The sequence below is a fragment of the Cyprinodon tularosa genome, unplaced genomic scaffold (assembly GCF_016077235.1).
Source record: "Cyprinodon tularosa strain WSP-4 unplaced genomic scaffold, ASM1607723v1 ctg341, whole genome shotgun sequence".
NCBI lineage: Eukaryota > Metazoa > Chordata > Actinopteri > Cyprinodontiformes > Cyprinodontidae > Cyprinodon > Cyprinodon tularosa.
This window is the reverse complement of record NW_024039054.1, coordinates 587235-612140: the sequence shown is the minus strand read 5'-3', so window position 1 is coordinate 612140 and position 24906 is coordinate 587235. Positions and strand designations below refer to the sequence as shown.

At 36.2% G+C, this 24906-nt stretch overlaps 1 protein-coding gene across 1 annotated transcript; it reads right to left on the bottom strand.

Annotated features, from left to right (window-relative positions):
* Positions 1-212: 212 nt before the first annotated feature.
* On the bottom strand, positions 213-22487 carry chrne (cholinergic receptor, nicotinic, epsilon). Its single transcript, XM_038294507.1, has 12 exons — positions 22033-22487; positions 10458-10591; positions 7888-7932; positions 7690-7799; positions 7414-7569; positions 5962-6059; positions 5689-5889; positions 5119-5233; positions 3813-3927; positions 3517-3724; positions 3243-3376; positions 213-1050 (listed from the first exon to the last, which is right to left on the bottom strand). The coding sequence occupies exons 1-12, from the start codon at positions 22097-22099 to the stop codon at positions 880-882; spliced, it is 1554 nt and encodes a 517-aa protein (XP_038150435.1). The 5' UTR covers positions 22100-22487; the 3' UTR covers positions 213-879.
* Between the last annotated feature and the right edge of the window lie 2419 nt (positions 22488-24906).

The following is a 24906-nucleotide window of genomic DNA, read 5'->3' as shown; positions in this document are numbered from 1 at the left end:
ATGGGGTCTGAACCCAGAATCCTTAACTCCTTTTTTTTTTCTTTTTCTTTTCTTTCTTTTTTTTTTTTTTTTTTTAAAGAAAAATGAATAAAACATCACTGTAAAAAAAAAAAAAAAAAATTAAGCATGTTTAATGGGTTTTCTAAATCAGAATTACATAATCTCTGGTTCAAAAACCCAAATGGAAATAACAGAAATAAAGCAAGCAGAGCTTTGAAATGGCCCTTTTACATTTATTTCGTAATAAAAGCAGCTTTATTTTGTCCAGTGTTACACATAAAAATATAGATGAAATTAACTAATAAACGCACAATAATATAAAGAAAGTGTTTTTAGTTTTTCACATGCCAGAAGGCAAATAAGTCTTTCATTCAGATTTCTTTGGGAGTTTTATTTTAAGACAGCGAACAATCAGGCATGTTTGCTCCTGACGTATAAATAAATCAGCCAAACATCAGAATCAGTCTTCAATTAAAAAGGTCTTTCCTCCTGTGAAATAACATTTTAAAAGACAGCTTTAACATTTCTTTAAAGCACAAATACACCTTAACATCCGTTTCCACTTCTTGTGCGGTCAGAGGTAAAACACAAACCAAATTCCCAAATAGTTTTCCTGAGGATTGCCTCAATTTTAAAACAAAGCTTTATTGAATTATTCTAAAAAAACAAAACAAACAACAACAAAAAAAAACATGCCAAAATTGTTAACTAAAATTAAACTCTCAGCTGCCAAACGGGTGTCCAGTGTGTCTCTGACAGGTTTATTAAAGCTGACCCAACCCACAGCGTAACCTTTGGAGTTCACAAGCTTGTAGACAGCATCTGGAAACACCAATCTGATCAATGCTTCAACAGCAGCATTAGATAAGCTTTCTTCTTCTAAGAATCTGGAGCATATTTCTTGTTTTCTCCAGGAAAAGGAAAGTCTGGCGCTCGGTTGAAGTGCCCTGTGAGGAAGATTCCCACTGTGCCAATGATGAAGAGGAGAATGGCGGCCCAGAAACACACCTTGTCGATCATCTTTCCTATCAGAACCCAGCTTTCAATTTCCTGTGTTTGAAAACAAAATGTAACCATAAAGATACATATATAGCTGGAGAATAAGCAGAGATTCCAATAAATGAACTCATCCTTCTTTTACAATGTAAAGCACATACTGCACCTGACCACCAGGGTTGGCCCAAAGCATGTGAACTTTAGGAATGGTAAGGTCTCAAAGAACAAATAAGTGTGTTTTTTTTATGCAGTTATGATGATTTCTATATAAATAAAGCTACAAAATCAGACAATGTAAGGATTTATACATAATTTATTACTTATAAATAAAAGATTCCTCGGTCTTTGGGCCAGATTGACCAGATTTTTTTCTTTGAATGCAAACTTTTCAAAGACAAACCAGTCTGACAGTGATGGCAGAGCTCATTTACTCGCTTCCTCTATCCTGCATCTGAAGAGTGGAGCTTTTCCAAACTTGAAACCTGAGGTCATCCATGGTGGAATAATGATGGAGGGGGCAGCCTGTGGTTAGTACTAAAAGCCCCGTGCAGGTTTTTATTTTAATCTAAGAGAAATGCTTTTTACATGGAATATTGTGTGGCAGAAGAGGTGGTTTCATTGAAATAAATTACTCATTAATTGTTCATATGGTGGAGTCCAGGCATTTCTAGTTTAGGCTTCTAACTTTAACGTTACGGTTTACTCTGCCAATGTGGTTTAATTCAGTAGAGCTTCTGGTTTAAAACCAGCCACGAAGTTCCCAATGAGGGATGTTTTATTTAAGGGCGTCTTGTAAACAAAGAAGCAAGGTGGGCAATGAAGGGAAAGCTGCATTAACTCCACGTACTGTCCCTTCAGTAAATATACAGAAAAACAGCCTAAAAGGGTCAAAACAGAGAAGAAAGAACAAAGCTTGTGTAAATCTCTGACCAGCCTATTCAGAGCTTTGTGGGACCTCCTGGGATAGAATCTGCACTCAAAACTTGCTGTTGTCCTTTTAGTTATCTCAGGCACACAGAGTAAGAGGAATGTTTCTCAATGGGAGAAAGTTAGGGGCGGGGCTTATAGTTCACCCTAAACTGTTCTCCTCGCTCATGGTTAAAAACTGCAGAATCAGGTACAGCGCCTTTGTCAACAAAGATGGCCGTCAGATATCTATCTGTGATGTCAGCAATGACTTTGCAAACAGAATAGCTTCCAGCTTTTTGTTTTTACACATTACTGTTTTAGTTATTTTAGTTTACAGTAAATAAAACACATACTATTTTATTTAATTAACTTTAGTAACACTTAATGATGCATAGGAGACTGTAGAGAGCTGGACTGGGTTTGTCGTAGGTGTGTGAGTGATCTAATCATCACACTGATTGCAACAACAGATTTTGACAAAAAAAAAAAAGTACCAAATGATCTTTTAACTATTTGAGTTTCTTATGCTACTGCAATGTACTTTTCTTTTTCTTTTTAAAATCTTCTATTCATGTGCAGCACTTTGAATGATCTTCCCAGTGAAATGTGCTGACTAGATTATACATGAGAGTTGTAGTAGATCTATAATACTAAATGCCTATAGAGATTATCATATCATGCTGAAATACCTCAGTGGATAATGCTTTCCATACAGCCTGGTAGAATGAAAACATAGCTTCTGGTTTTATCCCGAAGGCCCTGAAAGTTTTTTTTTTTTTTTTTTAAAGCATTCACAAAATAAAAGCTAATAAAAGTCATCAACATCCAGCCTCCTTTACTCTGATACCCAATTAAACAAACTGTGATAATAAAACTGAAACAGAAAAACAGAATTTTGAAAAAAATGGAAACTATTATTGAAATTCTGTAAAAATGTTTTTGGAAAAGAAAATAGATTAAAAAAAAAATAAAGTAGGGAAAATGAATTAGCAAAGAATATTTTGAAAAAATAAAAACTGTAAATGAGAAAAGTTACTCTTAAACCCTTTTTATGGAGTTACTTTTGCAAACAAGGCCCCATTCACCCCTCTAGATTAAATCCCACCTCTTGGTCACACAATCCATTAAGTTACAGATCCCACCCTCAAGTTATATAGGTGAATTTTTGAGAAGATTAGCCTGCATGGAAGGTTGACATGCACCAAAACTGAATAGTTGCCAGAAAAATCCTTTAATATATCTCAAATTAGGTCAATACGTTTTATTCTAAGTTACGTGGTGTTTGTTGTAAAGGAGAACAAAAATGATCTACTAACTGTAAACTTGATAATACTCACAGATCCAATTTCATTTTGGTGTCTTTTACTCTCAGCAATAAAGTTGCAGGCATCCACACACTGCTTAATCTCAGGGGCTGCCTGTGCCAGACTCTTGTAAAGGTTTGCAGTGCTGCTGACGTCTAAATTATTTACTACAAGGAAGATTAGAGATTAATTGTTAGAAGCAGAGAGCAACACTGATCTAAGGAAACAAGAGATAACAGCATGAGCATAAGATGAGGTTTCTAACTGGAGTATTGTGCTAACTTTCTGAGATAAAAAAGCCTCTCACTGATTGATCGAGTGAGGCCGTGCCTCTCTCTTTGTTTGTCGAACATCATTTCACTCCGAGGTTGTTTCAGCACATATTCCTCTGCTCTCTGCATGAGTCCGAAGGAGCTGCGCCTTCGCTCCTTCAGTCCATTTGCCTCTGCTGTCCCCTCGCTATCGTCCACCAGTGGGGACATGCCTAAGAAGCGAGGCACCATTTCCAAGAACAACTGCAGAAGACAGTTTGGACAAACCCATGTCAGCTAAAGCAGGCCAGTCAGCAAAACACACATGCTTGATTTTCAGAGGCGTTCTTACATGCTTAACAGATTGGGACATGATGTGAGTGCTGGGGCTGCGCAGTGAGTAGTTTAGCACCACGATCTGATTGGTTGCGATGAGAGTTGTGACACACATGACAAAAATTATGTACCTGAGGAGGACATTAGAAGGTTATCAATTTAATACAATTGAACATTTGGATTATGGTGAAAACATATCCAGCACTACGATGTACAAGTTAAGACATCCTCAGGTCTAAGAAAAAAAGCAATCAGGTCTCAGGATTCATGAAAAAAGTTGTCAAAGGTAAAAAAAAAACTGTTGTTAGGTCTCAGGTGTCATGATTTTGGCACTGTTGGATGACTTGATTATTATTTAATTCACCTGTCTAGCTCTTCGCTCTTTCTCTGAACACAGACTGAACTGTCAAACCAGGTTAGTGACTCGCGTGTTCATAATCATCTTGTAAGAATATCACAGTCATTAACCTGTGTTTCTCTCCAATAAAAGTTCCTGCTTTAGACGCCCTTGCCACTGCAGAGCCGCTGCCACTGCAGGATCTATCCGTTCTTTGTTTGAAAGCTTGACCCCAGTTGGCATCTGAAAATGGCCGCTCACATTGAGCGTGGTTCTGGTTCCGCTGGAAGTTTCTTCCTGTTATAAGGTAGTTTTTCCCCTTTACTGTCGCTACAAGCATGCTTGGTGTGAGTTATGGCCTTAGAGTCAATGAGTTGATGCAATCAACTGGTTTTCCTTGGATAGAAAACTTTGAATCAATTTGTCTGTATGATCTGGTTGAACTGTAAAGTGCCTTGAGATGACATGTGTTGTGAACTTTTACTTCATTGTAGGACAAGTGGTCAGGCTCAGGAATGGCGGAAAACAACAAATATTGAGATTAGAAATAAATTAAGTAGTCTTTCTGTGACCTAAAATAAACATATAAAATGTTTTTTAGGAAAGATAGGGTTAAGTTTTGTTAAACTCGCATATCTACTTGATTGGTCAAGATTTGGCTGAATTTAAAAAAATAAAAATGAGTGACCTTAAACCTGGTTTATTCCCACTTATTTAAACCTGCCAACTTTTCCCTGAGAACTGGAAACCTTTTGCTGAAAAGTGAGACCTAACAACCTTCTCTGGATACCTGATAACGTTTTACTGGAACCTGAAACCTTTTCACTACGATCTCTCCTGCATAATTCCTAAGACCGAACAACTGTTTTCACGAACTTGAGACCCTTTAGCTTTCTAATAAGACCTTATAAGTTATTTCCTGAAACCTGAGGATGCCCTAAGATTTACACTGAACAGTTCGGATCAGAGACTTCAGGCGACTCACTTTCCAATCAGAGGGACGGAGAGAGATGTCTCAGGGATCTTTTGAGCAATTAGAAACAGGAAGACAGTCTGAGCCAGCAGGACAGAAATGGAGACAGTCAATTTTTGTCCTCCAGCTGGAACATAAACAAAATGGGAAAAGGAAATTAAATTAATAGATGCCTTACTAACAGTAAAACAGTTGGTAATAGTGAACAGAACACTGCATCGGATATTTGGCCAATTCTGTCTTTACCAGAGTGTGAATATCCAATATCTTTCAACATTCCCTCACAAAAGGTAAAAGCTTTCTTTATAGTAAGAGTAAAACTATTACATCAGGATTTAATGTTAACAAAAAGTAACTAAATACTTTTTATTGATGAAATAGGTTTGTAACTTTGAGAGCAGATACTGAAGGGATTATTTTGACAAATTCCAATTTTTTTCTCAAATTAAACCTTAGCAAGTACTGGTGTTTTGTTCATAATTGATGCTATAGCAAGGGTTGCAATCTCCCCTATGATCACATTTGTATCAAAACAACAAAAGACCTATCCAAGGCCTGTTATTGATCGCAAACTGAACTGGCCTTGAGCAGGAAGGAAATAGGCCAGTACAACCAGTGAGGAGATGAGGGAGCAGGGCAGGATGATGTTGATGATGTAAAACAGAGGCTTCCTTTGAATGATCAAGTTGAACATGATCTCCTGGTACTCAATATCGTCGGGGGAATACCGAGTGTTGATCATCTTCCTGGCAGGTCGATGGACTATGGCCCACTCACCATTCTCTGTTATAGGGGGACAAAAAGAGTTAGGGTAAAAAATGTGGAGCTTAAATATAAGGGTGAGGAAATGTGTACCTGTGAAAGCCGCAGGGTCAATGTGCACCCATTCAAATGTTTCATCATTTTCAGCAGCCAAGATCAGGTCCAGCTCGTTGGCACTGTATGTCTGGGACCTTGGGTTTTGACAGAGCAGAGACACAGATAACAATAAATAATAATAATTAATTCAAACATTTTGAGGAACTTGAAATTTTAAGGCAAAAACTTCCACAAAATTTGAGGTTTAGGACTTTAACTTAAAGCAGCACTGTGTACATTTAATAATAATAATCAGATATTATAACTGAATATTCATATTTTAATATTTTACCTTCTTTTTCATGACTAATCAAAATGGTCAAGCTAAAGGCTGTTATAATCTACTGCCCTGGGATTTTTGGTTCTGTTTAGTTTTCACTTTGGGTTTTCTGTCACACTTGGATTTGTTATTCTGTTTTAACCGTTAAGAATTATATAATATTTTGAATTACTTATTAGTTTTACTATTCCTATAGTTAGTTATCTAAGTTATCTCCATTCCCCTATCCTCTAGTTTTGCCTTTGGTCATTCCTTGTGTCGTATTTACTTTTTGCTTCGTTTAAGTTCTTTTCCTGTTTGACTTAAGCCCTGTTTGCTCCTTTCCCCTTTTAGCTGCTTCTGTCCACACCTGCTCCCAATTAGCTAATTACTCCATTCATTGTTCTCTCCCATATATACTCATCATCTACAGTTTCTCACTGCCGGATCCTCTTCACTCATGTATCTTTCCCTCTCATGTCTCTTAGTTTTGGTTCCCTGTTTATTATTCCTGGTTTAGTGCTTCTGTTAAAATCTAACTCTAAATTATATCTACAAGAAATCTTCCCTGCCTCTTCATCTTTGCATTTGGGTCCTCAGCTAACTCCCCCTAAACTTGACAAGGCTCAAAGTCTAAAATTTAAAAGGGTACTTTAGCATTTATTTATTAGTCATATTGGGCTAAATACAAGAAAAATCTAATCTGTAAAATGCAAGCAGGGTGTAAGAAAACAATATGAGACAATTTCTTTATGTATACCGTAGCAAAGAATTTAATACAACTTTCACCCCTGGTGCCAGACTTCTAACGTCCAGTTTTGGTGCCCCTGAAAGCAACTAGCAAATAAAAATTAACACGTTTTCCCAACTGATTCGGAATCTGCAGCAATTTGTTTTGTTAAAATTAAATTTCAAATGAACAAAAAGCCTCTAAGTTAAACGGCAGGTTTTTCTACATTTCACAACAAAAACACAAATTTAAGCAGAACTTTCACCTGCTGAACAAAGACCGAACTTAAAGGAATAATTACTAACAACTCACTGAGTGTCAAAGAACACAACCTACTTAAATTATTGTCCCAACATTTAACACAGGTTTTCAGGTTTACACAACAGAAAAAAATTAATCTTCTGTTTTTTGTCTTCTTTTACAGTGATTGTAAAGCCTGCTGTGCTTTGATTTTATTTACCTGAATACCAGTGTGCAGTTTTGATAGTCAAATGGGAAGTAGGTGATTTCAATGGCACAGGTGCTGCGATAGATAGCTGGAGGCAACCAGTACATCCATCCATTGCTGCTGATCAGGACGTTGGCGTAGTAAGCCACATCAAACTGGCCATCGATGCTGCACATGACAAAGAGGAATGGGAACGAGAGCTGACCTGAAGCAGCTTTCTCACTCTGCACAGGAAAAAACAAAAAAACAACACAGGATCTCACACACATTTTCACAAAAAGGCCTCACTTGTTTTCCAGGACGATGTCAGGAAGCCAAACCGTGTTGTACGGCACCCGGATAACTTGAATGCCGTGATAATTGCTTTCATTCCAGGAAAGGCGATAATCAGACCATTGCTGTTGGACATTTGAGAGGAAAGTCAACAGTGACGTTAAAATCCAGGTTTGACGGGGGTTAAAAAATAAGACAAAATAGAAAACTTACAATTTCAATCCATACGTTGGTTGTAAGAGTCTCTTCTTTCTCATTCTGCAAATTCAGGGGAGAAGCAGGAAAATGCGTTAGAGCTTTACCGTTTTGAGCCGATGAGAGTGATAAATGTGTACAATGGGAATCTAGTCAAACTGTTACTACAGCATTTGAACATTTCCCATTCGGTATTGGTTATTGTTTGATTTTGGTGCCAACAGAAAATAGTGCAACATCTGAGGCAGATGGAGAGGGGCATACAGTATAGAGGGACTTTGATCTAAAAAATATGTCAAATTCAGAAAACTGGGCTGTTAGCTGCTAAGGTTTCTTTTTGCTGCAGTTATAGGCTAATTAAACCTATTAGGGAATGTCTCTCATAACCATGTAGATTAGTCACTCATTCCTTACAGCTAAATGGCTGTAAGGAAGATACCATACTAGAACATACAGATCAAGGCTTGCAACAAGGTTCTAATTAGAACAAGGTCTGAACTTTGACTAGTCCATTTAAAAACATGAGCTTTGCAAAGAACCCATGGTTGCTCTGGGTCCATGTTTTTAATGCTACAGTTCTGCTTAAGGGTGAATCACACTGCTTCAAAGCTTTTTACAATAAATGTTTTATGACACTGATTCCAAAAGGGGGGGTTGTGGCCCCATTGGGGGTTGCAGATAAAAAAGTAGGGGGTCTTGAGATCCTGTAGAGTTTAAAAGTAAAAAAATAAATATGATAATGAGGCATATTTACGTTAACAGACATTAAAATGTCCCTTATTGCTGTTATTAATCTTATGTCAGGTTATTTCTTTTTCAATAGTTTGTAATCAACCAAAAGTTTGGATCATTAATTTATTCTGGTACTATTTTGTAGATCGGAGAGTGAAAAGTTTTATTTTATGGTTTCGTTTGTTTGCTCAAGTTTTCTAAGGAAACTTCTAGGGCTTTACCAGAACAACAGCAGCTGTTTTCTGTGAAGTAGTTGATTTCAAGTGATTATGAATGCAGACTTTTCTAAGTTTTATCTTATTCTGTGTTGGATTATGTTGGACTCTAGGGGAGCAACGATCAATTGGCCGGCAGAGTAATAAATAGGCTTCAGTCTCTTTAAATTTAACAAATTGTTTATACTTAGATTTGAACCTGATCTTTTGTACCTTTGCAATGGACTGAAGACTGATGGAATGAATTTTGCTCATCTTTTGTTGCAAGAAAATAACCTATTTTATAAATGGAAATGTAAAAAAAAAAACAACTACATCCATAAAAAAAAAAACTTTGAGAAACTTAATCAAAAAAGGTTTTGAAAGTAACTTCGTTGTTTTGCTCATATCTAATTATTATATTCTTTTGTGTGTTTTGAAGCTTTATTTTTTCAAATTTTTTCTTTACCAATTTTCTGGTGAAGATTCTCAGTCATCCAGGTCATAGTCATTCCAAAAGTTAGAAAAAAAGTTCAATTCAAAATATCTGATATTGCGTTGAGTTTGAGGCTTTATAGTGGACCAAAAACAAAGCCTTGTTGGGGCTTAGAAAACATGCCAATTGCACCGGACGAACCATTCCACCCCTTTGGAATGGAGGTCGTTTGGGTTATTTGTTAGCCTGCAATAGACCCATACCTGTCTATGTCTCTAAAACGGGGGTGGTTAGAGGGAATTGTTGGCCTGACTGAATAGGCGAGGTGTTCTTTCCCTTTGTATGGGGGTAAGGGTTGCGATGATAGGGGAAAGGAATCAACTCTATTGCTGCACTGTAGGTTTTTGAAAGCTGGTCTACTGTATAAAGTCTCAAACTCAATGCTATTCTGACATTTTTGAATCAAAAAAGCTTTCTGGATGGGAAGCGAGACGTCTTTAAACTTGGAAACAAAGTCCAGTGTATTGTTTTTTTTAACTTTTACGGATTTTATATTTTCCTTTTTCTCAAATGTCTCTTTTTCAGATTGAGTTTTACAAATTGCATTTTGGAAATAGCTTTTTACAGATGAAATTCTCTCACTTAGAGCCAAATAAAACACTTGCTAATGACCAATAAAAATGTTGCTACTAACGTCCAGTATGCGTCTTTGCTTCCCTCTCCAGACGAAAGCCTGTCCCCAGAAGTGAAAAGAATGTGATCTATAAAACGCTATTTGAAAAGAATGCAACAGAAAAAATAACATTGGGAAATAATCCAATGATGATCTGAAAAAAAAAATTATCTGGGAAAAGGATTAAAGTTACTTTTGAAACCTTTTTTGATTAAGAAATGTATAAAAGTTGTTTTTCTAGACTGCATTTTTTTCAGTTTTGACATTTACATTTTTTTCGTTTCACAGGAACTAACTAATGTTTTTTAAGATGAGACTGAACATGATGAGAACAACTAACAGTGTCAGCTGTTTAAAACATCAGTTTCATGGAAAATCAGAATCGGGCTTTTAAAATAAGAAAAAATTAGTCGGTGCACACCTTATTTTGTGTATTGATTGAAAATGGGAAAATTGTTAAAATATGAATGCCACCAATGTTTTCTTTAATGTTGTACCTGTGTTCTTTTTAAAATTATTTTCTTTAAAAAAAGTAAAAAAAAAGGAAACTTACTAGTGAGATTAGATTAGTCAGCGTCAACTTGATCATAACCTGCACTTTCTCCTCAGGATGGACTGCTGGACGGGTGTTCTTGTTGTAGCCTTTGAACAAGTCATGGATCAGTTGTCTTTCCTCATTACACACCACTAAAGAAACAAAGCATAGGGTGTAAGGCGAGACAGGTGTGTCATTTTCCTGATAAAAACAAAGCATTCAGTTTAGGCGAAATAAAACCTTCCACTACACTTTTTGACATTCTTTTGAGGACCAGAATGTCCATATTCTGGATAAAGAAAATAGGTGGTTTGAGAGGGGCGTGAAGGAAGCCATCTATGTTAAGAGAGAAAAACCAACTTTAAACAGAGGTGGTGGACTCAGATTCCAGCTTCCAAAAACATACAATTCAATCATAGACATGATCCCTTCCAGATATCACCAAACCCCCCACCCCATCACAGAGGAACGAGGGACCTACCCGCCCCAGCCGGTGAACAATACCTCCTTAACGACCAACCCTTAACAATCATAGACAGGTTTCAGGTATTACAGGAGACAATCCCCCCCGTTAATGGCAATCCCCCCTTTAACGACCGACCCCTAGAATCATAGACAGGTTCAGATATTACAGGCTAACGATGGAACTAACGACCCATTCATCGGTTACCATTGCATGTTTCCAAGCGATACAAGGCGGGTCTATATAAGACTCAAACTCACTGCGGATCCAGACATTTGAATTGAGAAAGCTTCCTGGAGAGGTGGCGAAACGTCTTCAAATCTTGAAAACCAAGTCCAGTGGATATTTTTTGAATTTTTACGGAACTTCCACTACACTGCAAAAAAACGAAATCTAGATGAGTAATTTTTTCTTAAAATAAGTACATTTTTCTTGGATTGAGGAGGTAAAAGACACGTTTTGCCAATGGAACAAGACAATTTACACTTAAAATAAGAAAACACAACTACATTGTCTTATTTTAAGTGCGTATTATCTGCTTATCTTATTTTAAGAGTAAAAATTCTCATTCCATTGGCAAATTATCTAATTTACCTTCTCAAATTAAGGATAAATACACTTAATTTAAGACATTTTTACTTATTTCTAGATCGTTTTTGCAGTGTATCCTTAGTTTAGATTACAGAGCAACTATAAATTTACACTTTAAATCAAATTTGTCTATTTGCCACTAACATTTACATTCATGTTTGGCACTAATAGGGTCACAGTTAAACCCTCTACAAAGCAGCAGACATGTGGTCCCTCATGGGTTCTCCAGTCTCTGGCTGGTCCAGCCAGGCGCAAATATTTAATTTACCCATGGGACCGTTTGCATAGCTGCAGCTCTGTAATGACAGCGTTGACAGCTGTTTCAATTCTTAATCATTAAGCACCGCTAGGCTTCACGCAGGATGCATTTGAGGGCAAACATAGTTGAAGCATGAACATCAAATATGTACAGGAAGTAAATTAATAAATTAGGGAATAAGATCAAATAAGTGAAATTTGAGCTTATTTGATGAGCTACAACTGTTCAGGTAAAACAAAACATTTCTTGCATCCTACCAAAGATAACAGTAGAAATCAGTTTGACACAACGATGTTGACTTCCAGATAGTGCTATATGAGCTGCACGCTATGTTCTTAACTGCTAAATACAGCTCACCCAATCAAGTCAAGTGCATACAAAGTTCCTTCAGTATTTTATGTCAGCGCTTTGACCTCAAAACTTCCTGCAGCTGAAACCTAAATCATCCTGGCGACGGACGCTAAAACCGCAGGCAAGGTCAGAGATAAATACAGAAGGATTAAAAAAGGATTAATGATGCGTGGGAACTTTGTCTTTAACATGTTGTGACATGGAGGTAGAGAGCATTTTGTCAGAGCAACACGTCCCTACAGGTAAACATTACATCATCATGGTTTAAGCGGGGTAAATACAGGCCCCCTTTTTCTTTCCTGACTCTGTCCGACTTGTGCTGATTTGACTCGGTTGCTTTTTACCATATTTTATAGAAAATTACATCAGAGTTAATTCTGAAGAATAAAAATGAGTTCACAATACATTATGCAATGAAAGGATACATACAAAACAGGTAGAAAAATCCCTGGACTTTAAAAACGATGACCAGAAATTCTGTAATAATAAAAAAATGCAATAAAAAGAGGAAATGACATGGGGTGCTAATTGTTTTAGATACTTCACATCCAAATTTTGTATTTTGTCTTTTATCTTCATTATTATTATCAAATGATTTCAGGAGTTATATGGTTTCTACCCTTTTCTGCACAGTCCGCCATGGTGGCGACACAAAACTTTGTGTAAACAGACACCTAAAGACATTCTAGTCACCAAGGCAACAGCAAGGGAAAAAAAAAAAAATTTTTTTTATATAGAAATTTTTTTGGTGGTAATGTTTTTCTACCAAAAAATGACAATGCAAGAAATAGAGCTGTCAGTTATAGAGTGAATTTTGTTCCATTAGTATAGCAAAGAAGACGTGTAAATCAAAATGTAGCAAAGCAAAATGCAACCCAGAAATCACAGTTTTGAAGGTTTTGAGAGTATTTAAAAATTTCAATTTTTATTTTGACTTTTTTTCAACAGATTTTATGTCTCTCCTTGAGTTTTTATGCAGGCGTCCTGCGTTACTGTCACATTCCTCTGGATTTTCCTCTGGAATGGAGAGATAACAGAAAGGAATGTGATCTATAAATGTGAAGAGAATGCAATTACAGTAAATCTGAAAATTATCATTTTGAAAATTTCAATTTATAAACATGACATATGTAAAGAAAAATTATTTGGAAAACTTATTTTTTAAATATACAAAAATAAGTAAAAGTGATTAGAAAGTTTTCCAAAGCGTAATTTCTGGATAGGATTTTTTTCTCCCCAGATATTTCCAGTTACAAGACATGTTCTTCGGATGCACAATTAATTAAACAGATACACAATGATAATCTTAAGAGACAGGGGTAAAATTCTTTTAGTAAAAGAACACCAATGAAAAAGAATGAGATAAAATTTAAAAATTAATGTAACCAGGGTTAAATCTCTTCAAAAGCTGAAAATTGTCCAAATGACTGCCTTGGGAGTTACAACTAATAGTCATGTTTTTTGTCTGTTGGAGAAAACAGGAGTACCCAGAGAGAGTCCCCTAATTTACAGGAAGAGCTGATAAACTCCATGCAGAAAGAGCCAAACTTAGACAAGGCCACAGTGTCACAAAATTTTCCACCTTGCAGACCATGTTGTTTCATTCTTTCATTAAATGAATACTTTATATATTTTGTCTCTGCTTAAAATAAAAGTATCTGTCACTAAATGTATCTTAAGATGAGCAACATTGCAGAGTCCGCTTGCAAAATTCAACTGAAATATACCAATATTTTCCAGAAACTTTATATGATTTTACTCTAATTTCTAATTTGAAAACTTTATTTTCCACAACTTATCCTATATTGAGATGGAGCAAAGTGTTGCCTTTTAAATAAAGAAATACAAAATGACTGGGTATAATTAAAAATTTTCATAATGAGTTTGAACGCTTCAACAGCATTTGTATTGTGATTTACAGAAAAAGCTTTTTGTGAGACAAAAAGGCTTTGGACCTTTAATAATATATGAATTTTTTTTTTAGAAGTAAATCCTAACAGATTTTGTTGTTTTTTTTTTCATTCAACCTTAATTTATTCATCCAGGGGACCTCATTTAGATCCACAATTTTATTTTTAAAAGAGACATGTTTGCTAACACAAAAAAGCAATTAGATTAAAACGTTATACAAATACAACTAATTAAAATGTTCGACTCAATTAAACAAGTTAATTAAAAACGACCTAAAACATGTGCAAGTGGGCGTGCTTTGGTGGCGCAGTGGTTAGCGCACACAACCCATGTACGGAGCCCTTAGTCCTCAACACGGTTGACCCGGTTTCGAATCCGGGCTGTGGTCCTTTGCCACATGTCTCTCCCCCTCTCTTATACCCCTTTTCCTATCAGCCTACTGTCCAAAAAAGACTAGCCACTAGTGCTGTAAAAAAAAAACAAAAAGAACAAGTGCAAGTCTCATAATATTTGGATGAAAGCCCATCACCTCCAACTAAATCTCTCAAAAGAATGAACTGCTTGTTTTCCCAACCAAACCAACCATACACCCCAATATTCACATCCAGACTGGATCCCTGTCTTTGACTCCATCAAAGGCATCAAGAAACCCGGGTGTCATGGTTGATGACCAGCTGACCTTAAACGGTCATGTTACCTGCATTTCTTGATCTTTTCGCTTCACACCACTAAAAACTAGAAAGGTCCGACCATACCTAACCCAACATGCTACCCAGCTCCTGGTGCAGTCTATGGTTATCTCCTGCCTTGACTATTGTAACATACTCCTGACTGGTCTCCCAGTCTGTACGATAGAATCGTTATAAATTATCCAGAACCTGGCAGCGCTGCATCAAATTCAAGTCCCTGATGCTAGGCTCCCGTTACTTGAACATTCTAACAAAGGTTTATATCTCAACTTGGTTACTCAACTTCAGCAATGAATTTCTGTCTAGCAGTGCCTACACGCTTAAGACAATCCAGAATGTTTTCATGGGTTATTCCGAGATGGTGGAATGACCTACCAAGCGCTACAAGAACAGCAGAACACCTGTATATCGTTAGGAAACTCCTAAAGACCAAACTGTTCAAAGAGCATCTCCTATCCTAAATCTTACCCATAGCTCTGTACTCCTCAAATACTCTTTCTGTACTTCCCTCTATCTCTTTGCTGTCACCACTGATTCTGACTTGGGATTTTTCCTACCAAATCTACTTTGTAATTCACTTTGGATAAAAGCATCTTCTAAATGCATAAACATCTAAACATCTAATATTTCTCATTTTGCTTCAAAAATGTCAATTGTCGCAAAGGAATTTGTGTGAATAGTTCCGGATCCAGCAGAGTACGAAAATGCTCTAGAAAAGATTATACAAACTAATTTAAAATAACTGTGAAGGTCTCCACATACAGTTTAACCATAACAAGCTACAGAAGGTTGTAGAAAACAATAAAATGTTGAATTAACCTTGAGTCTAAAGGACTCTGTCCTCTATTCCAAATATTACCAAATTATAATAAACAATTTTTCTCACCCAAACACTGTTTAGCCTTGCAGATGCACAAAGGCCTGACTGAATATTTTCATATGGAAAGAAAATAAAAAAACAGCACTCATTATTAATAATAGAAGTAAATATATAGGAATTTGACTTTACATAAGGTATGGAGTGAATTGTCTTCCATTATTGTTGCAAGTAAAGAACATTTTGAAAATGGAAATAAAAAAATAAAAAAGGGTAGGAATGTGATGCAGGAGTGAATGAAAAAAATGCTGCTCAGAAAAAGGCTTTTAGAGTAACTGCTGTCTTTGATATATATATTTTTTTTACCCAAATGTATTTTTCTAATTTTTTTATTCAATATAATATTACATTTTCTATTTCAGTTTGAATTTTATGTATTACTTTTTTTTCAATTTTTTCCCCTTTCTCCTCACTTAACTAAAAGCGCGCATTGGCCAAGAAAAATGTGGACACTAACATCAATGCAGACCAATAGAAATACATCTTTGCTCTTCTTTCCAGAGAAAAGCCTGCCCCCAGAAGTTAGAGAACATGATCTGTAAAACCTCATTTGAAAAGAATGGAATTTCTAAAAATCGATTTAAAAAGGTAAAAAAAATAAAATAAATTATATCAAAAATTATTTTAAAAAATTAGAAATGAGGAACCAGTAAATTTTCTCTCAAAATCATTTTCTGATTAAGATTTCTTATTGTAAAATCTAACATTTACCCCTTATACTTGTCAATTGTTTTACCAAAAGGAAGAACTTGTAAAACAACTCAGACTGAACAGTGTCAAACACAGACTGCAGATTTGGTGGGCAAAAGGTGCAAATGCAGTGCGGTGTAAAAATGTTCACACATCAGAGTCATTGTTTAACACACCTCTCTGCAGCTTCTCTACTCTTACCCACTTATTACTCCATCCAGACGGTGTGTTGTCCACAACCAAAATCAAATAAATTAGAAAAGATTCCCAAAGGAGTAAATCATGACAATCTAATTCAAATTAAAATAAGTCCAATTGGGGAAAATTTTAAAACGATTAAATGGGGTTTATTTAACATAAGATCTCTTTCTTCAAATAGTCTGCTTGTTAAAGTCTCGATTTTTGATAATCACAGTGATTTATGTTGCCTTACAGAAACCTGGCTGCAGCAAGAGGATTATGTGAGCATAAATGAGGCAACTCCTTATAGTTCTTTTAATTTTCACATACCCAGAAATTCTGGGTGAGGTGGAGTAGCAACAATCTTTTGAGTCTGACTTACTGATTACTCCAAAAGCAGCTACTGATGATCTTTTTTGAACATTTAACCCTTAGTTTCCCTCGTCCAAATTGCAATACCAGAAAACCTCTTCTTTTTCTTTGTATCTTCCACCAGGTCCTTACTCTGAATTTTTAGATGAGTTTTCAGAGTTCCTATCTAATTTAGTGTTGAATACTGACAGGGTCATCATAGTGGGGGATTTTAACATCCATGCTGACATTTAAGGTAATAGCTTAAGTTTAGCTTAAGTCTTAAATGCTGTCTTAGATGCTATTGGCTTTGTTCAAAATGTGAATACATGTAACACATTCTCATCTTCATACTTTGGACCTTGGGCTTAGGTATGGCTTAGAATGTGAAGAAATAACATTATTTTCTCATAACCCTGTCCTCTATGACCACTTTTTAACAACATTCAGGATTACTTTAAGAGTTCTCCTCCTCCAAAATAAGGTTACACTTTAGAAGATTATTATCAGATACTGCAGGTATAAATTTTAAACAATCTGTTTCACTTTATCTCTCCTCTATGTCGCTGAGCAGTGCTTGTTGATGGGGTTGCTAGTTCTCTTTGTTCTGCGCAGCCCCTTTGAAAAAGAAAAACTTTAAAAATAGAAAGCTGGCTCCCAGGTTTAATGTATAGCTGCCCACTCTGAAGCAAAATGCTAGGAAACTGGAGAGAAAATGACATTTCACATGCCTAGCTTACTGCTTTATAGGATGACCCTTCGTAAAGTAAGAGCAGCGTATTTCTCTTCAATAATAGAGGAGAATAAGAATAATCCTAGATATGTTTTTAATACAGTAGCCAAACTCATGATGAGCAATACTGTAGCTCTATTGAACTGTTCATCCCACCTGTTCTTAGCATTAATGATTTTATGGGATTCTTTTTAAATAAGATTGATCGTATTAAAAATAAGATCACAAGCACTTTTCAAACTATGATTGGTTTGTCTCTGGAAGGTGAGGCAACATCTGAGGTAGCCTAGTTCTAGTTGAACTTCTAGTTTAACTTTCAGAGTTAGCAAAACTATCGTCTTCATCTAAGCCTTCAATTTGTATGTTAGATCCAGTTCCAACCAGGTTATTTAATTTAATTGAGTGGTGCTAGACTGGTTTAAATCTTATTTATCTGACTGATTTCAGTTTGTTCACATAAATGACAAATCTACCTCATGCTCTAGGGTTACCTGTGGAGTACCAAAGTGATCAGTCCTAGGACCAATTCTCTTTGCTATATATATATGATCCCAATTGGTAGAATTATTAGACAGCATGGGATTGACTTCCACTGTTATGCTGATGATACTCAGCTATATCTGTCTATAAATCCAGATTAAGCTAACCCATTACATAGATTACAGGCATGTCTGCTCCTGAATGCAGCAAAACAGAAGTTATTGTCTTTGGACCAGAGACTTTGAAAAAGAAGCTGATGCAGCAGTCACTTCATTTAGATGGGATTAAACTGATCTCAGATAATAAAGTAAAAAATATTGATGTTTTTATTTATACAATTTTTTTGTGTTTTTATTTTTGACCATGACCTGTCATTTAGATCTCATATCAAATAGGTTTCTAGAATTTCCTTCTTTCATCTGTCCATGCATTTGTTACTAAAAGGCTGGACAGTTTTAATTCCTTACTATCAGGAAGTCCACAAACTGTAGTTAAAAGCCTTCAGCTGATCCAAAATGCTGCAGCCAGAGTTCTGATGAAAATTAAAAAGAGAGATCATATCTCTCCTATCCTAGCTGCTCTTCATTGGCTTTCTGTTAAATCCAGAATATAATTTAATATCCTCCTTCTCACTTATAAAGCCTTAAATGTCCAAGCTCCATCTGATATCAGAGATAAGATTAATCCTTATGTTCCTAACAGAGCACTTTGCTCACAATCTGCAGGTTGATTAGTGGTTCCTAGAATTTCTAAAAGTAGAATGGGAGGCAGATCTTTTAGTTATCAGTCTCCTCTCCTGTGGAACCAACTATCAGTTTTATTCCATGAGGCATACACTCTACTTTTAAGGCTAGGCTTAAAACTTTCCTTTTTGATAAAGCTTATAGTTAGAGTGGCTCAAGTTATCCTGAGCTATCTCTATAGTGATGCTGCTATAGGCTTAGACTGCTGGAGGACATAGGGACCCCTTTTTCATAATTTGCTTAATTCTATCTCTATTCTCCCACTCTGTAAAATGTGTTACTTCAATCTCTAACGTTATACTCTCTCTGCTTTTTTTGCAACCAGAACCACCCATGACACCACCATGTTTGACTGTCAGTAAGATAATATTTTCCTGAAATGCTAGTTAAAGAATTGATTTGTTTTAGTCATTCATCAATAAAGACAACACTTTAAGATATAATGTATAAAACTCGGATGACTGCACGATATAATAATATATATGTTTTTATTTTTAAGCTCTGTCACTTATTCTCTTATTTTCATACACTTTTGAGGTCCCCATTGTGTGACTATTTTTGCTGTTATGATTCTGCTGCTGTAGCACCATCATATCCCTGTGGGAAAATAAAGGGATTTTTTTTCCAATAAAAACAGAACAATAAATGAGAGAAGAATAACTTCTTGTATTGTCACAACCTCTCTACAAGGTAACAAAATAATAAAAACAATTAAAAGGTTATCATACAGACTTCAATCTTTCATCTGTCCACCAATAGAAAATAAGGAAACACAGACGTAACCCCACGCACCTTCCTAGATGTCCGCAGCATATTTTTCTCCAGACACTTGGGAATTTTTATTTTGGTAGATTATCAGTCAGTGCAGTTGTATTCCTATTGCTCAGCTTTGGCCCTTTTTGTGGATTTTTCTCATTAAGGCCATTTTAGTCTGTAATTTTCTGAATGTTGAATCATCAAGTCTGAGCATAGGTGAGGCTCTCTGGTGCTTTAGATGTTTTTCTGTTTTGACCTCCTGGAGGAGCCATAGAGGAATCCTGTAGGCTGATCACTCCTTGGAAGCATCACCACTGTCCCACACTCTCACTGTTGTTCACTGGAGTCTCTTTGAGATCTTTTAGCCTACTTCATATTGTTAAAGATGTTCTATGTAACAGATTTCTTGACTCTCTTCACCTGAAAGTCATTTCTTGCAGAGTTAAAAATAATTAAACTTCCCAAAATGTGGTCAATTAGTTAATTCATTGACTTCACTGAGGGACAAAATAACATTTCCACTTAGGGTCCATTAGAGTCAGTTAATTTCCCTCTTATTTAGTTCTGTTCTGACAGTACATTATGATAATATTGATATTTGATATTAAAGTTCTAAAAAAGCACCTTTCATTAAATCTTTCTTTTACGATAAACATTAAAATCTTCTTCTAATTTGCAATCAAACCATAAAAGCTGGACTTCTGTCTTCTGATTACTATCAAAACTGATTTATCATCCTTATGTTTTAAAAGTATCAACAGCCTTAGACCTGAATTTAAACACCACCTTCCATCCTCATCTACCTCCAGGTCATGTTTGTAAAAGCTCTGATTTTCTTCAGCATGATGTTTTAATCATAACTCTGTCTTAAGATCAGAGATCCTGCACAACCACCCTACACTTACCAAACACTATATGAAAATTTGTTATCCTTCTCAGCATCTTTTAAATTAAAGTTTCCCAAACTTTTCAGCCCATGGACCCCAGAAATAATAGTGCAACACACTGGTGACCCCCATATCATTATATATAATTACTTCCCTCTAGATTTATAGACAAGTTAAACAATCATATTAATTTTTAAATACAATTATATTACTTAACAGCAGCAATTCATCATATTAAGAGCATTTCTAATCATTTAAAAGAAAGTGTAATTTTTCAATTGCAAATTATATGGTTTAATGGTTTATTCAATGTAATATTTGAATAAATATTAATACATCCATCTTAAATGCATTTTCTATCTATTTCATGGTAAATACATTTTCTCCATAACATATTTTTGCCTTCCATATACATCACAATGATTGTGAAAATCTTCTTGTGACCCACTTTGAGAACCCTTGTTTTAGAATTATTCAGAAAAGATTTCATTGTCAAGATGATTTCCTAATTGTTTTTCTGTAAACATTTTCATAATGTTCTTACACATGCATTTTAGATATTAACTTTGATGAATGATATTTTTTATGTCTATCACTTATACATGTTGCCATGTTTTTATATGATTTAAAGGTATTAAATGTATAAATCTTAAACGCATTGAGAAGCAGTCTGTATCCATATTAAGTGCAGTACCAAAGTTGTCTCCAACACTGCAGTGGTGTTCTCACAGGTCTGCCTAAGAAGTGGATCAGACAGCTGCAGCTGATTCAGAACGCTGCTGCCTGCATCCTCACTAGAACTAAGAAAGTAGAGAGATCAGCCCAGTTCTAAAGTCCTTCCTCTAGCTTTCCAGATCCCAGAGAATAGACTCTAAAATACTTCTGTCTAGAAATCACTGAATGGCTTCACTCCAAAGTACATTATAGGCTTTTTGTCAGCTTGTTGGATCGACAGCTAGACCTCTCATGTCTACTGGATCTACTTTACAGAACCAGAGCCAAACATGTAGAAGCCTGAAAACCGTAAAAGTGCTGAAACCATTAGTTGCTTTAAATCAAGATTAAAAACATATTTGTTTCAGAGCAACCTTTGACTTTGCTATATAAAAATGATTCATATATTTTGTTGTCCAACTTGGATTCATTTATTATGAATAATTTTATGAAACCTCATTACAATGACTTCATTAGTTAAATTATTCATTTTTATTCAGCTAAGTTATTCATGGTTATTAATTAATTAATGACCCTTATGTCACTATTTGCATTTCTGTTTTTTCTCTTTCTTTATTCCTCTGCAGCACTTTAAACTGTCCTATTACTGAAATATGCTTTATAAAGAAACTTCTCTTGCCTATGAAGAAAGAGATTTTATATTTTAAAGGAATCATTAGAGATTTATAGGTGAAGAAAGAAATTTAAAGCCTGAAAATAGGATTAAACTTCTGTCTAACTACATCTTTGGGACAGTAAAACGCAAACAGGAAGATTTTTTACCCATAATGACTCAGCGAGGTGAGAGTTTTATTGCTCGTCATCTTGAATGCTCTTGGTCTGCTGCCCGAATAGAACATGCAAACGGCATAACAGCTCAGCAGATGATCCCGAAAAGTTCCCAAACGCACCACTTACCCAGGCTTGTTAGAGTCCCCAGAGCAGTTAGAAGGCCGAAAATCTTCTCCAGACTGGGCACAGCCATTATGTCTCCAAGACCCCCCTAATGCATTCCTCTTCGCTATGTTTAAATACAAAGTGTGAGGGGGAGAAAGACAGTGAGAGTAAAGACAGAGGGGAAGAGCCTTAAATCTCCCCTATCAAACACTCTGACTGTTGTCCAGCCCCGCTGTGGATATATCCAAGGCTCAGGTTACACAGCAGCTGAAGGCACTAAACCAGGACTTCAAGTCACACTCCAGTCATCTACAATAATCATCATCACGATTATCGAACATCTACAGCAACACATAACACCTGGCCTTCTGTAGCGAGTAACCCAGCTTTTTCAAACGTTTGCCTGTCGATACACATATGTCTAATTTCACTGACGACTCAGATACTTTCAAACTGATTTGTATGAAGCTAATGAAAAGGAGCAGACTCACAGACCCCCATGGGGGGAGCAAGGAGAACAGGTGACCGGCTGTGTTGGGCCTGCTCCCCCTCTGCTATGTGTGCTGGGTATTTATACATACTGCAGACTCATACCACTTCCACTGCAGGAGTTCAGCGGCGGGACTGAATACCAGTATGAACTGGAGGCAAACGCAGCATAGAAAAGCCAATAAAACTCTGAGGAGAGAGAATCTGATCTGCATCAAGATAAGTCAGCTAGCTTCTTCTGTTTTTCTGCAGCTGTCTTTAAAATAGAATTTAAACATCTTGCAGCTCCAACTATTGCTCTGAGTGATAAAGGTAATGTCTTCAGTCAGGGCCGAAAGCAACAGCGAAATCTGGAATGTGCCATGTGAGTTGCTCAGAATGTGACGTACTTCTAAATATACAGTTAGGAAAACAGAGACGAGCCTCTTTACAGTAACTGGAGCTTGCAGATGGTGTTTAAGTCCCTCACACTTATGACCCAGAGGCCGAATAAAGGACCAAGCTACGCCAGCTTTAGGTTTAGGAGACTTTTGTGTTTACATCCAGAAAAATATCAGATTAGGACATAAGTTCACATGGAGGAAGATCTTCATCTGTCAAAATTGATTTGCACAAATTGTTGACTGAGATGCTCTATAAAAAATGAATGTTTTGAAGGTATCTACCGACTCTCAGATGTGAAACCCAGAAAGGAAAATGCGGGGTTTTGTATTAAAGGGGTTCTGCATTTTCCAGACAAAAGGGATATAAATAAGAAATATATCTGTAAGAAACTGGAGATGAGATAAGATCTGATTAAGGAATTTTAAAAATGTATAATTTTATTGGTAACATTTCATATTGTGTTTCTGTACAGGATTAAAAAAAAAGAAAAGCAAACAGATGTTCATGTCTTGCCATGGTTTCTCAATAAACTCGGTGATTGACTGCACTGTTTGCTTATGAGAGAGGCAACACTGATTAGTTAAACCTGCTTTGAGTTGGTGACATTAAGCAAGTCAGGCCTCCTTTCGATAAAACCAGGGTAATTGCAGCTTTGTATATTGCAACCAAGTTGAATTGGAATTGGGCATCCAAGTCTGAGCAAGTTTTATGAAATACCACCCTGGAGTTTCTGTGTTTCTGCCCCAAAAAATGCTCCAAAACTGATGAAGTTTGGATGCCATGCCATGCTGTTAGGGTCTCTGGGGTTTTGCTGTTTTTCTGGTGAAAGTGAGCTTATTTTCACAGACAGGATATTTGCAGGTGTCTGGGCTGACCCATGTTGCTGCTAAACCTGAGAACATTTCTCAACCAAGATGAATAGCCTGTATGTGTGTTGGCGAAAGATCATCTCTTTTCACTGAATGATTCCATCGGATGGTATTCCAGCCAAAGATCTAAACCAGGAATGTCCTTCTTGTTGAAATGTTTCTTCTTGTGAATCTCCTTCAATGTGGACTCTGTTATTGTTCCAGACAACCAGTGAACCTCGATTTGTCTCCGATGTTCATGGAAAAGATCTTACCTGCGTGCAGCAGTTCTCAGTCTTCATCACCTGCCTGCCCTTCTGTCCAGCATGACTCCTCTTGGAGGCACCAACGTTCTTGGATCTCACTCACATTCTCCTAGACCTCTGTAAGGCCCACTGAATCAAACCTTCAGAAGCACAGCTGTAGCCTCTCCGCTCTGGTGCTGTTTACCGTGTGGGTAAATCACTATAACTTATTTTCTTTGAGTTGTGATCTTAGTGCTTCTCTGTTGTTTGAGATTACTTTGATTGCACATTGTTTTTAAATGTTTTTACGTTTTATTTGTAACAGCTTTGAAAAACAAAAAAAATTGTTTACAATGAGAATTAAAAATTTTTTACTTTTGCTTTTTATTGTACAGTTTTATGCTGATTTTCATTTTGTACTTCACCCCCATGATATTTGCAAAACATTTGATCATTTTAATATTCTCATGGCTCTTATCTTCCAAGTTTACTTTTATTCTTTTATGTTTAAGTGTTAAAGTTGGGTCTAAGTATTAGTCTTCCTTTCAAATTTATTGTTTTAAACTTAACATTTAAGTTTCACAATTGATTGTACAGCTTTATGTTCTTTTTGATTTTGCATCAGTCACGTCTGCATGCAATTTTAATTTGTTGGTTATGGTAATATCGAAACTCTTTCAATTAAAGTTTTATTTATTCTTCAGGTTATTGCTTTTAAAAGTTTTTGTGCATACATCTAAAATAAAATGAATGAATGAATAATTATTGAATAAGTGGAGTTGGTTTTATGGAAGCGTGTGAGTTTAGCGAGCGGGGGGTGGGGGGTAAAGGGAAACTGCCTTTGGCCTTCATGTTCTCCAAAGCAAGGACTCAAACTACAAATTGCTCTGATGCGAACAGACAGATTTGACAGGGTCTTGGATAGAAGT

Bases quoted from the DNA above. Each gene is read 5' to 3' on its own strand.
- chrne (XM_038294507.1), bottom strand. From the start codon at position 22,099: ATGGCTGTGCCCAGTCTGGAGAAGATTTTCGGCCTTCTAACTGCTCTG. The intron at 7,800-7,887 runs GTAAGTTTTCTA...AATGTCCAACAG, and splicing joins CCAACGTATGGATTGAAATT to CAATGGTCTGATTATCGCCT. The intron at 5,890-5,961 runs GTACACATTTCC...CCCCTATAACAG, and splicing joins TGACCCTGCGGCTTTCACAG to AGAATGGTGAGTGGGCCATA.